This window comes from Ambystoma mexicanum, chromosome 6p, assembly GCF_040938575.1.
Source record: "Ambystoma mexicanum isolate Mex_15411 chromosome 6p, UKY_AmexF1_1, whole genome shotgun sequence".
Classification (NCBI taxonomy): Eukaryota; Metazoa; Chordata; class Amphibia; order Caudata; family Ambystomatidae; genus Ambystoma; species Ambystoma mexicanum.
Genome location: NC_090935.1, coordinates 522305031 through 522319200, shown reverse-complemented (window position 1 = coordinate 522319200; position 14170 = coordinate 522305031). Strand labels below are relative to the sequence as shown.

The following is a 14170-nucleotide window of genomic DNA, read 5'->3' as shown; positions in this document are numbered from 1 at the left end:
ATTTGTGCTTGCCCAGCTGTAATAAAACGTACTTCTTGCTCGGTGTGTGCTCCTTTTTGAGTACGTGTTTTTTATGGTGTGATCGGAGGACTCCCAAGTACACTTCTATTGGAAGTAAAACACGTCCTGTCTACTAGAATTGCCTTTATGTGCATCTCACGCGTTACCAGGGGAGTTGCTAGGTCTGGAAAAGACCCGGGGCTAAGCTGATGTTGGAACTGTTGGGACTGGGGGCTAGCTAGCCTTTTGGCTGTAGCTCCTGAGATTCGATCAGGGGCTATAGCCCCCTTAGCGCCCCCCCTAGCAACGCCCCTGCGCATTACTATATGCAGAACATACATATTGAGCTTTCTTTGACATGAAATGTGGTTAATTGAAAACTAAAATAGACTTACAAGTGAGGCGACTTCTTAAGCAAGCATTGGCATTGTCAACAGTTTGAGCTTTTGTGTAGCATGGCAAAGGCACTAGTCGGGCACAGCCATAGTAGTATTAACTACCCATTGATGGTAGCAGGTGCAAAACAGTGCGAATACCTGGGCATCTGATAGCAGTGCATGGTAAATGCCAAATACGTGTACAGAACCACAAACTGTTGGCTTTGCCAATGCTTGTTTTTAACAAAAAAAAGCATTTTCAGCATGTTTGCATCAGGTTTTTGGTTTTGAAAACCTGGCCAACCTATGGATCGCAACTATTTTGAAGACCCAAGGATCCCGTGCCATTTTAATACATTACGATTAAAGAACTGGAACCAATTGAAGAACTCAACCTCGTCCGAGGCAGCATCTTCAAAAGCTGCTATATTTTACAGCTGTAAGAAACCTGACCCATTGCTAAGGTAGTATTTCCCTACCTAAAGAAAATGAAGCATAGTCTGTCAGGATGTCCAAAAACATACTTGCACTCACAACTAACTGTATACAAAGTGTAGGGATATCAGCATCAAAAGATAAGTGTTAAAAAGAAAGTTCAGCGCTCCTTCCAGCAATTGTAGGATCAGTTTCACCTCCCCCAGGTTCAAAGTAGTACATTCCCCTCCCAAAGATTTCAAATCTTGCAGATTTCAAAATAATATAGTTCATTGCTACACTTCGCGGTTCCTTTAAGATCAATATCTTGCACTAGTTTGCTTAGACAGTTCTTTTAACTTCAATTTCCCATATTAGGCTGTTGCAAAACATTCTTTAGACATTTTTATTGGCTTCTTCCATGTAGGGCACTTGGTCTAGGTGCAGTTGTTGGACCACACGGCCCACCCATTACAGGTCACACAACCGATACACCGATTTACTACTCTCATGAACAATAAGCCACTGTTTCTACCCGACAGTGTCACACTCTTCAGACACCGTACTGTGACTTGCTTAGCCAATATGCACTTTATTATACTTTACTGTAGCCCCCTGATTCTTTCCAACACAGGTTTTCTCTTAGCCTGCAATTCCTGGGCCCCTCTTGGCTCTGAGCCAATATTTGGTCTCTCATTTTCACACTCTTCTTGGTATTCTCTTGACCTTGTCAATACTGGTTTCATGGGCCCCTCTTCGCTTTGGGCCAATACTTGGTTTCCAATTTCTATACCCTTCTTGGGGCCTCATCTGGGTTTGGGCGGAGCAGTAAAAATGCAGCAGTAACGCAACTACCGATGTATTACCGCTCCGCCCAATCCAGAGTTTGGGCAGAAAGCAGCAGATTTACCTCTTTGTCACTTTCCGCCCATTTGCGTCACGATTACCACGGCGCAAGTAGCAGATTTACCTCCTTGCCACTTTCTGCCCATTTGCGGCGCGATTAGCGCCGATACTGCCCCATAGACTCCTTACTACAACTCAGAGGGCTGGCGCAAATAGTACTGGACCAATTTGCAGTAACGCTATTTGCGTTGGTGGTATCCGTTGGATTTACCCCCGGGATACAGCCAAATGTCTGATGGGGCCTTAGTATTCTCTTGACTGTTAATATTTGTTTCATACAATACATTCCTTGATGTTGGTCTCATGTAATACTTTGCTTTCACTCCATTTATGAGTATTCAATTTGCTTTGTACTCTGAAAGCACTTTTGAATTCCGCACAATCAGTTTCAGTTCACTCAGTATCTTAAAAGTACTTGCTCGTGCATTCAAAGTACTTTTAGTTACTTTCAGTTCATTCAACTTTCGCAAAGAACTCGCGCATTACCGGAGCGCTCTGGTAAGTGTGTAAAATGCTTTACACTCACTGGTCGCACACTGCAGCGTCCTTCTTCACAACGGGCTTCTCCATGCTTCTTCAGATTCCAGCTTCCCAAGACGCCGCCTCTCCCTCTCTGCCTCCGCAGGTAGCACTGCTTGCTCTCCCAGCTTCCTGTGGCGGCAGCTGGGGTCAATGGGAGTTCCACAAAGCAGACCCACTCTGGGGTGTAACAGGACTTCTGGACCCTCGCACAGCCAACCACGGCCCCAGCGTCTTTCTCCTGTACACCAACGCTCCTGTCATCTGGGTCTGCAGCTTCGTTTCCTCCACCTAAGGACATCCTCTCCCCGCTCTCCAAGTTCTCTCCACCAAAAGCGATGGCCCTTCCATGGCCACCTGAGGAGGATCCAGGGCAAAAATGTAGCAAGGATGCCCTCAGGCACATCACAGTGGGAATGGCCATAGGGATTAGCATGCTTATGGTAATACAATGGGTGGGCTCATAACCAAACAACACCTATATACTGTGCCCCTCCTCAAATTTCATTCCTTTGTGTCTATACTTGAATCAGTACTCCAATGCAATAGTTTGGGCTTAATAGGTGGCGCAAGGGACACCCAATAGCTCAAACTAACAAGCTGTAGGACTAACCAACAGCCTCAATAAACAAACACATCTCAAGCACAAATAACCTTTGCAGCACACTTTAGGCACCAGGATGGACTGCTAATTCTCAGATGGATTGAATTTACCTTGTTTTTGCTAAACCAAATGTTTCCATGTCACCCTTATGCTGGTCTACTTCACCTGTACATGCAAGTTTAATCTGTAAGCACTCTGAACAGAATCACCTTGCAAGTGGGGCATATACTAATCAGAATCACAATAAATAGAAGATCTACAGCTTTGTTTTGGCAGAGACTAACTGGTTCATATAGAAAAGCCAGTACACGTAGGACATATCAGGCATGCAAGTAAGGTTGTGTGTTCCAGCCCTACCGATATTTGAGCTTGCCATCTTATCTATTGGGAAACGTACACTTGTCTAGAAAGCCTCTTTTGAAAAACAATGAAACCTATTTGGTGACGGCAGCATATAGGTGACTAGAGTTCTATTCAGGAATTTGCAACATTGTGCATTTCTAGGCTAATCACTTGCCTGCATCAGTTCCCTTAGCTGCCAAAATCGAGAGTCCTTATAAACGGGCTAATTGCCAGTACAACAATTTAAGATATGAATGTTAGGAAAGACCTCTTTACTGCATCTTTCCTTCCATCTTTATGGAACCTCCAAACTTTTTGCTATTTTGTTTTAAAATCCGACCTGTACTTTCACCTTAAGCTTCACTACACTGGTCTTTGCTCTTATGTTATGGGGAAACAGATATGTCCTTCAGGCAGTCAGCTTGTTTCCCTTAGTCATGTTACTATTTTACTACTTTTGTATCACTTACGTTAACTTCTTATTGTGCACAGCAGCTTACACTGTAGAACAATGGGGTCAATTGTTTTGACCTAGACTAACACTCAGGATTTTTGGTTAGGTGTGCTAAAAGGATAAGCTGGTGGCAGCAGTGACTTTTTCCCCAGCCTTACCGCATTTGGCTACTAACTGTGGTTACTGGTCTAACATGGCCGTACCACAAGATTTTTCGCTTGTCCTTTTGCCATCTTCTTCTTTAGCATTCCCCCTGGCCCGAGTGGTCAGGAAAATCCTTATAAGGATTTCCAGTGCCCGGGAAGAAGCTTTTTGATGGCTACTGGACGGCTGTGTGTTTGCTGGCAGGATGTTGGACAGGACTGTCTGGTTCCCATCCACAAACGTGTGTGTGTGCGCATGCGTGCGTGCATGCATGCATGCGTGTACCCCTACACCCATTCTTCAGAGATCCTGGAGAAACCTGAAGGAACCAAGTATCCTGTCCAGCAGTGACGCCCGCAAAGAAATCGGAGACCTCACTGAAGGAGGCCTGGCAAGCAGCTTCTGCTGCTGTCCTGGAGAAGCCATTTCTTGCTCTTGATCTTTAGCAGACCTGTAAAGGAGCTGCAACCCTTGGAGTGGAGGGCCATCCATTCCAGATGTCTGCTCGGTGCCCTGCCAAAGGAAGCCTTCAGAAGTGAACCTGGAACCGTCTTGTGGCTGACCAGCTTCGTTTTTTGGCTACTGTGCCAAGTTTCAGCCTGAAACTTGAGGGATCCCCAACTGGCCCTACGAGACTACCTCCTGCGAAGGTTCGGCATCCTCGCATCAAGGGGACCCGAGATACAAGGGAAAGTCAAGCCGCGGCTGCCGAGTCCTTTTGTGTCAGCTTGCTGCAGTGACCACCATCTGAAACAGCTTACCCAACCAGATTCCAGTCCTCAGAGGGGTGCTGCATCGAGTTTCTGCATTCTTCGATCGAGAGTCCTTGAAACAGTAAAAGACACCAACAGGAGATCAGCTCGAACCTGCAACCCCTGTGAATCGAGGACTGTGACTCGGCGGGAAAAGCAACATCGTACCCTCTTCCGTTGTACTGCCATGTCTGGTGAAGAATTGGAGTATGGGGGAGTAAGTTAGAGTTTCTAACCTACCCCTATACTCCAATTGTAAGTCAATGGGCTTATAATAAACCTTATTTATAACAATATTGGCTTTGCCATTGCTTGCTTACACAAGACATCTGACTGTTGGAGCTACTTTCGGGCATTAGTTTAACTTGAACCCCAACACTAAGAATCCTTCACTGGATCCCAGAGACCCTATCTGCATTTTTTCCTGCCTCCTAACTTCTGTGGAACTATAACCTGAACTATTGGGCAAAAGGCCCCAGGAAACGTAGAGCTGGACAAGTTTAGTTAGGGATCATCTCTGTGGACCTTTTTGTGCATAATACTTGTCTAACCTTTCCTTTGTAGGAGTTTGATATGTATTATGCCCTATAACAAAGTGAATGTATATATGTATTTAGTTTGATAGTGTAGTGTGATAAGTCTACCTGCCAGTTGCCATTTTTCTAGAGTGTGCTTTGACCATAAATAAATGTATTTTTATACATCCTGTCTAAGTGTAATCTGTGATTCCCATTTTGTGACCTCATTGTGGACTCCTTACAAACTCCCCACCTCTGACGAACATAGCCTAGACCGCCTGTCACTGCTACCTAAACTTGTTTGGCCACAGCTTTCCAGAGTTGTTCCGGTCACAATATTGGTTGGCCTTCTATAGATCCGTCCCCCCATGCCAGAGTATAGAAGAATCAGTCTCAACAATGAGCAACAAATATTAGTCACGCTTAATGCACTTTGATGAAGGTACTCTTTTAAACTGCATCCGTAACCTGGCAAAGGCGGTCTAATCCATCAGAATCTGCCTTTCGCGGGTGCGATTCTGCTACACCGCAGGGGCTGTGAAAAAAAGAAGGTGGAAAAATGTGCCACCGCCATTAAATATGAAGAGGGACAATGCCCCTTTTTCGAATGACGGTGGCCATTTTTTAACATGTTTTTAATGGCCGAAAGAGATAATTCACCACTTACCTCGATTGTCTCTGGCAGGAGTTTCATTCTTGACAGGGGCTACCGTTCTTCGATTCTATAGGGGGAAAAAAACAGCCAATAAATGCAAGTATATTTTGTAATGTCCAATTTCCATGTTGCGTTAAAGAAAGATGACAAAAACAGGCAGAATGAGAATGCTGCTTTTATCTTCGTTTCTGGTTTCAGGTCAAATAAATGATTTTAAAAGATGAACAAGTTACTTACCCATGGTAACGTTCTTTCGACTGGATATTCCTCCCACATATTCCTTATCTTCAATATTTCCTAATATCCAGCTTTCTTCCTCGGAAATTTGTTTTTTTCAGAAGAGGGTGGTGTGCATCAATGCCTGGTTGAGTCGATGTCCCTCGGAGGCCTCCGTCTTGACGTCAACGTAATCACAGGTATAAGTAGCTTGCGCAGCGCCCGTTGCCCAGTTCCGTTTTTGAAGAGAGAAGTACTGTCTTAAATTAGACCGTTACTCCCCTTGAGAGAGCGCAGACTGTAACCACAAGTGAAGTTTGACTGCGGGGTAGGCTAGGAGGGGCGATAAGGAATACGTGGAAGAAACATCCAGTCGAAAGAACGTTTACCATGGGTAAGTAACTTGTTCTTTGAATGGATTGTGTCCTCCCATCTATTCCTCATCTTCGATCCACTCCCAAAGCAGTTATATAATTTGGAGGAGGGAGTAAAATTCAAGTGATTAAGTATGCACAGAGTGCAGTACTGCTTTTCCTAAAACAGAATATGGACTAGGAGGAGGAATCCAGACTGTAGTATTTCATAAAGATGTGTGCAGACGACCATGTGGCAGCGGCACAAATATCCTTCATTGGAACTCCCCTCTGCAAAGCAGACGGAGTTGCGACACTCCTGGTCGAGTGAACCCTTAGATGTTCTGGGGTTCTTTACCCGCCAGTCTAACATTCTGAAATTGTTAAAATACTACATCTAACATCTAGAGATGGTTTGTTTGGTGATTGTTAGACCCCAATTTATGACCAATCTGGTAATCTAAAAACTCAGTGCACGCCTAGGGTCGAGTCTGTGAAGACTTTCTTCCTCGTTCCCGAGATGTGGCAGAGGATAAAAGGACGGTAAGGTTATTTTCAGAGTGATGTGAAATTCAGAAACAACCTTGGGGAGAAATGTAGGCTTTACCTTTAATACCACTGTCTTTATGAAAAACGGTATGAGGAGGCTTGCAGGATAAAGCCTGTAGCTCACTCACCCTTCGGGCAGATGTTATTGCCACTGAGAAAACTGTTTAAGTTAAGAAGTCTTAATGCACAAGAATGAAGAGGCTAAAAAGGAGCACCCATCAGAAAGTGTAAACCCAAATTGAGATCCCACAGTGGGACTTGAAAGTGAGTCGGAGGATAAACATGAGTTAATCCCTTTAAGAATTGAATTACCAAAGGAATCTTAAAATAGGAGACTTCCTCTGCAGTGCGCTTCAAAATGGAAAGCGCTGCTAGATCACCTTTGATGGTACCAATCTGGAGCCACAGATTTTCCAAGTGCAAAAGAAAAGAGAACACCATCAGTGTACTGCACGAGAGGGTCGACAATCTTATCTCTACACCAGCTGCAGAACTTATTAGAACGCCAGCGGTATAAAGATTTGGTTGCTGGCCTCCTGGCTGAAAGCAAAACCTCCATTACATCGTCCGGAAGGTCCAAAACCTTGCATTTCAGCCTCTCAGAAACCATGCGTGAAGGCAGAGGGTCCCGATATCCAGATGGAGTACCAGATCCTCCTCTCTCTCTCGAAAAGATCCTCTCTTTGTGGAAGATGAATGGGAGGGCAGATGACCTGTCCAGAAGGTCCGGGTACCACGTCCTCCTCGCCCAATCCGGGGCAATTAGGATCATGGATTCCTGAACCTTCTCAACCTCCTTATTACGTGAGGAATGACGGGGACTGAAGGAAATGCGTAAAGAAGTAGAAATTCCCAGTCCACCACGAACGCGTCTCCTAGAGCTCCTCTTGGGGGAAATTCCCTTAAGCAGAAGAACAGTTCGCACTTCCGGTTGGCACTGGTTGCAAACAGATCCACTTGAGGGGTTCGTCAAAGGGTGAAGATCTCTTGAAGGACTTCCTGAGCTAGTTCCCCACTCGTGGGAGACTGCGCTCTGCCTGCTCAGAGCATCCGCTTTTGTGTTTGTCTCTCCGGCTAGGTGATCTGCCGATAGAGATATTCCTTCTTATATTGCCCACAACCAAAGCTGCATTGCCTCTCTGGACAGTGGTAGTGACCCTACACCACCTCTCTTGTTGAGGTAGCACATGGCCGTTGTGTTGTCCGTCATTATCAGGACAGTCTTTCCCTGTACAGATGGCAGGAAGGCCTTCAGCGCTAGTCTGATTGCCCTCAGCTCTAAAAGGTGGATATGTGGTTTGGACTCTGATGGAGACCAACGACCGCTGATGGTCAAATCGTTGGTATGGGCTCCCCAGCCCTTGAGTGAGGCGTCCGTCACTACTGTTATCTCCGGCCATGGTTGCCAAAATGGTTCTCCTTTGAAGATGTTTTCCCGACAGGCCCACCACTGAAGATCCAGTGAAACTCTGTCTGGGATATGTAGGAGATCCCAGACATCCTTCCTGAGAATTGTGATCATTGGGTCCTGAGAGCCCATTGGAGTGATCTCATCCTCAGGCGAGCCTCTGGCACCAGAAAAATGCAGGATGCCATGAGACCTAGTAACCTTAGAAAGTCGAAGGCCGGAAGATGTTGGGCATTCTGGAATTTCATCACCATCTGCAGAATGTCTTGAGCCCTCGCCTCTGGTGGCAAGGTTTTTCCCAGGGATGCATCCAGGATTGCTCCGATGAATTGGAGTCTTTGTGATGGTATCATGTGCGACTTCTTGTATTTGTATTTTATTTATAATGCGCACCTAACCCAGGGGTAGCTAGGTGCAGGAGCAACAAGAGGATTGCAAAACTTAGTTACATACAGCGGGGTGAGGTCCAGCTGTGGTTACAATGCTGGACGTATCACGCCGAATAGGATAGGTAAAGCATATACACTATAGACAATACTATATACATATTTACATTCGTTGAGGTAAGGAGCAACATGGTGGTTGCGCGGCCGGGAAGCAGAAGGTCGTTATGAGTCGAGAGTTTTGAGCCAGTGGATAGTCCTAGCTCTGAACTGGTGGTATGGTAGGTCCTCCCTGCAGGGAGGAGGAAGGGAGTTCCAGGATTGCCCTGCTTTTACTGGAAAGCTGTTGCCTCCCGACATTGTATGTTTAAACCTGGGCACCAGGAGAAGGTTGGAGTTGGCCGTTCTAGAATGGCGAGAGAGGGTAGGTATAGGGAATCTGGAGATGAGGTATTGAGGGGCTGCTTGGTGGAGACATTTGTGAATCGGAGAGACTGATTTGAGGAATATTTTGTCTTTGGTAGATAGCCAATTGACAGACCTTCTGGAGACAGATATATGGGCTTTCTTCGGTATGCTAAGGGCTGCTCTAAGGGCATTGTTTTGGAGGATTTGAATTTTATTTGAGATATATTTATTGCAGCCTACATATAATGCGTTGCAATAGTCCAACTTGGACAGGATCAAAGCCTGGCCAAGGTGATACAGTTGGTGGAAGAGAGAAAGGGTTTGGCTGCCCTAATGAGTTTGCAAGTATAGGAAGTGGCGGAGGCCATTGCATTAACTTGTTTGTTGAAGGTGAGGGAAGAGTCTAGATAAAAGCCGAGGGTTTTAACCTCCTTGGCTACCTTCATCTTATTGTTGTCAATTACGAACGATGAATAGTTTTGGTCAAGCTTGTTAAGGTGATGTACAGAGCCTAGGATGAGGAGTTCCGTCTTGTCATCATTCAGGCATAGACCGTGTGAAGCCATCCATGCCTGGATGATGAGGTACACTTTGTTAACGAAGGCCAAATCCTTGTCATAATCCCCCGACAACGGGATGAGGATCTGGGTATCATCAGCGTAATTAGTGTAGGTGATACCCAGATCGTCTAGATCATCGAGCTTCGTGAAGATGTAAAAAAAGTGTAGGGGAGACATAGGATCCCTGAGGCACGCCACAAGTGATGGGCGTTGGGTCGGCTGCTGCTAGCAAAGAGAAGACTCTCATTGTGCGGTTATTGAGGAAGGATTGGATCCAATTGGTTGCCTCTTGAGAAAAGTGGGCAGCTTTTTGTAGGTGGTTGCATAAGATCTCATGGTCGACCAAATCGAAGGCAGCCGAGAGATCAAGGAGTAGCAGTAGTGCTGTCTTACCCTGATCTCTCAGCTCGTCTATTTGTGCCTTGAGATCTATAAGTGCAGTTTCGGTTCCGTGCTGATGCCTGAAGCCCGATTGTCAGACACCTAGTAGCTGGAAGTGCTCAAGGTAATGTTGGATCTGTTGGTATGCAATTTTGTCGAGGATTTTGAGAAGGAACGGTACTGTGGTAATGGGGCGGTAGTTGGTGGGAGTGGATGGTCTAGATTCGGTTTTTTGAGCAAGGGGAGGACCCAGGACTGTTTTAAGTTATTAGGTACGGTGCCTGATGTGAAAGACGCCTTAATCAATTGAGCGGGGCAAAGGTCTCCGTGGCAATTTGATGGTTTGAGGGTGAGAATGGTATTTTCTACCTCTTTGGTGGATACTTTATGGAAATTAAAGGGGGGGTTGTGAGCTGGGGGGGTGGTTGAGTCAGGTGGGTCTTTTTGTGGGTGAAGGTATTCGTCTTAGTAGAGGATAGGAGAGATTCTTTTTTAATGCTTATCTTTGTCTTAAGAGAGGAGATTTTGTTCTCTAAGGCATTTTGTATACCAGTGCACCAGTTTTTATCTTTGATGCACGAGTCTGGCACTTGGATCGGGGATTCACCCTCTTTTAGTATTGTGAAAAGCTCACTAGTGTTGGATTTCGCTTGTGAGATTTGCGTGCTATAGGACGTTTGTTTGGCCAGTATAATTTCTTTTTTATATTGGGAAGCTAGTCTGCTCAAGTTTTTTTTTTTTTTTTTTTCTGAGGGGTGAGCTCGCCAAGTTTTTTCACAGCGTCACTTTTCCTGTCTGAGGGCTTTAAGATGAGGCGAAAACCACGAATTGATGCGTTTCCGGGGCTTGCTCCTTTTTAGCTTCAAGGGGGCTATGGCATCAAGGGATGAGAGCATGATTTTATTGTAGATGTCCACCATCGTGAATGGATCTGTGTGGTCTGGAATGGCATTCAAGGTCGGTGTGATCAGCGGGATCAAATTTTCTGGGGTGATGTTTTTTTTTATTTCGGGACTGGACAGCTGGAGCTATACTGTTAGCTTGTGCTGGGGTTGCCTCTAGGGTGAACGAGATCAAGTAATGGTCTGTCCAAGGCTGCGGAGTATGGCAGAGACCAGGACTGGGCAGCTGTGCACAGCTAACCAGTCCAGGGTTCTCCCTTTGATATGGGTAGGCTCAGTGATCTTCTGGGTAAAGCCCAGTTCCTCTAAGGTATTATTGATTGTAGTGGCGTTGGCGTCTGCGGGGTCGTTAAATCCGAGGTTAAAGTCTCCTAGTAAGATACGTTGTGAGGAGTTTTTGAGGTTGTTTGATAGGATGTCTGTGAGGTCTTCTTCAAATGACCCTAAAGGGCCTGGCGGTCGGTAGATAAGGTGAATGGAGATGGATTGAGTGTTAGATGCGGTTAATGATTCACAGGAGCTAGCATTGGTGGGTGATTCGATTGTTAGAGGGAATTTAGTTTTGGCTATGATGGCAAGACCTCTGCCTCTAGAGGTGGTCCGGTCGAATCTTAGTAACGTATACTCATCAGGTACCGCTAACATAATTGCAGGGCCTGCCGTGGGATGTAACCAAGATTCAGTGACCGCTAAGAAGTCCAAGTCTTCGTTGTATAACAGGTCGGCAATGTCTGATGCATGGGCTACCATGGAACGGGCATTTATTAGTGCACCCTTGGTCCCATGTTCTACTGGATTTATGGGTGGTGGCACAAATTCGTGCGTACTTTTCCGGTCGCAGATTGGCTCGCGGTGAAGTCTACTGTTCAGCTGAAGGGGGTGCAGGGATGGATTCCTAGTTGCATTGTTGTGGGCTAGTTTAGTTAGAGGGTTGGGAGCCTGGTACGTAGTTTAAGGTTCCTCATGAGAATAGGGCAGGGTGTGGAAGTCGTTTTAGTTAGTGTGTAAGGGTTATGTAGGGGCTCATGTGATGGTGGATTTGGTAACATGATTGGATATTGGCTGTTCAAAATGTGCAGTATTCATCTCAGTAACACTGTATAAAGCGTGTGGAAATACATTGTGATAGTGGGCAAGAAAGGGCTAGTGCAGTGTAGTTGTCAGGTAGCCTAAGGTCAAGTAACATCTGGGTACTGAGTCACTACGGTGTAAGTGAGGATAATTCAAGTGCAAGGTAGTGGATTGTACAGGCAATAGTTCACCTAAATTCAATATTGGCACTGGGTCTACCGGGCGTCAGTCTAGTACGGTGGTGTTCAATAGGATTCAATCCCATGGGGTGAAACGCCTAGTTTCAGTTGGTTGTGGCCGAAAGTCTGAGATTTGGTTGGTAGCCTATCATCCGAGTTCAGCGTTGATTAGCAGCATATCAGCGTTCTAGTAATATTTGCAGATGAGTAAAAGATAACAGCATGGGCTTGGCGGCGCACAGTGCGTGAATTGCAGCACTCGGTTAAAGTCAAATAACATCGCTAGGATTAAACGTGGCTAGGCATGATCTCAACAATAAGTAGTAGCTAGGCAGCGCACAGTACGTGAATTGCAGGAGGTCTGGTGCACACGGTGAAAGTCGAAGGTGTGGGAAGTAGCCCAAGACCTAGGTTCAGCATTGATTAGCGCTGTAGCGGGAAGCATTCAAATTCAGCAAAGCAGCAATCAAACAATGTTACTAAATGAATAGTAGATAACAGCATAGGTTAGGCGGCGCACAATGCATGAAGTGCAGGCGGTCTGGGATTAGACATGGCTAGGAGTGATCTTAGCAAGTCTTATTTGTACATCGTAGACAGAATAAGGCATTTTTGGAGAGTTTGTGTGGGTGCACTTTGCACGTATACACGTCTAGAGTGGGTTGACTGTTAGATTAGTTATGTAGACCACTAATCGCGTGGTCTCGAGATACGTTACAATAGCGATGCTCGAGTGAGAAAGTAGCGGGAGTGCACAGTACCGTAGTGTTCCGGACAGGACTCTGGTTGAAGAGAGTTCTCTGGCGACGGCGAGGTTAGGCGGGACAGGCAGAGACAGGCATATAGCCTTGTAGCAGGCGGCCTTTGAGCAGGAGCCGGCTCACGCCTCCCGGTCTGCTATTGGCCGGGATATCGAGGTGGATGGCCGATGGGAGCGTGGGCCGGTCGAGGCACAAAGAGTGGTGCCAAAGGGTGCAGGGCGGCCATCTTGGAGTGGCGCTCCGCACGCACACGATGCTGGGGTGACATGAGATTCACAAATAAATCCAGCGATGGGAGTGCGCTCTGCGGCGGACACGGGCGGCGGTGTAGGTCTGAGGATATTTCACACGGTGGCACAAAATACGGAAATATGGCAATGGTTGTGCTGAAGCTTGGTGGCCTACCTACAGTTGAGGGAGAAGCCCAGACTGGAGGGTGTGGCAAGTATATCTAAAATGGTCTAGGGTTTGTTCTGGGGAACTGGCCCTGATCAGCCAATCGTCCAGATAGGGGTAGACGTGAACCACCCACCTCACCTGAGACTCACTGCCACAACCGACATTAGCTTGGTGAAAACCCTCGGGCGGAGGTTAGGCCAAATGGCAGAACCCGAAACAGGTACTGTCTGTGCTTGTGATGGATTGGCACATGAAAGTAAGCATCCTGGAGGTCCAATGATACCATCCAATCCTGAAGCTGGAGGGCGTGAAGGAGCTGAGAAAGTGTTACCATCTTGAACGTGTCCTTCCTGAGGAACTTGTTCAAGCCTCTGAAGTCCAAGATGGGTCTCAATCCTCCTTCTTTGGAATTAGAAAATAAGGGGAGTACCAACCCTTGTTCCTCTCCGCTACAGGTACTCGTTCTATAGCACCTTTCTTCAGCAGAGTTAAAATCTCCTGCATAAGGAGCGGATCCGGAACCTTTAAAGTGTTGTTCCCCAGTGGATGACTGAGGTTATTGCAGGAAAGGTAGGCAGTAACCTTGGCCAACTGTTTCCAATGCCCAAGCATCTCAAGTAATAGCCTTCCATTCTATCAGTTGATGTGCAACCTGCCTCCTACTGCAGTCTTGTGAACGAAGACCTCAGAGGTTTTGGAGCAGCTGTCGCAGTGGCTGAAGGTAAGGCAACCTCTACAATGTCCACCACAGGAGAATCGTCTTTGACCTCTTTGAGCCGACTGTCCTCTGCCTTTTCCGAATGCGGTATAATAGCGAAAGGGCGCACCTGTGGGGCGGTTTGGAGTTTTCCTTATTGCAGCTCCTAGGGATTTGGCCGCCGCTTTGGAAGTTTGCAGCTTCTACAAACTCTCATC

At 46.4% G+C, this 14170-nt stretch overlaps 1 protein-coding gene across 4 annotated transcripts in view; it reads right to left on the bottom strand.

Moving 5' to 3' along the window:
• The window catches only part of KIF2A (kinesin family member 2A), a 1079703-nt gene that overhangs the window by 817612 nt on the left and 247921 nt on the right, over window positions 1-14170 (bottom strand). For all 4 annotated transcript variants that reach the window (XM_069627337.1, XM_069627336.1, XM_069627334.1 and 1 more), the window contains exon 4: window positions 5698-5752. In XM_069627337.1, the coding sequence (XP_069483438.1) occupies window positions 5698-5752 (55 nt within the window). The remainder of the gene's footprint in view (window positions 1-5697; window positions 5753-14170) is intronic.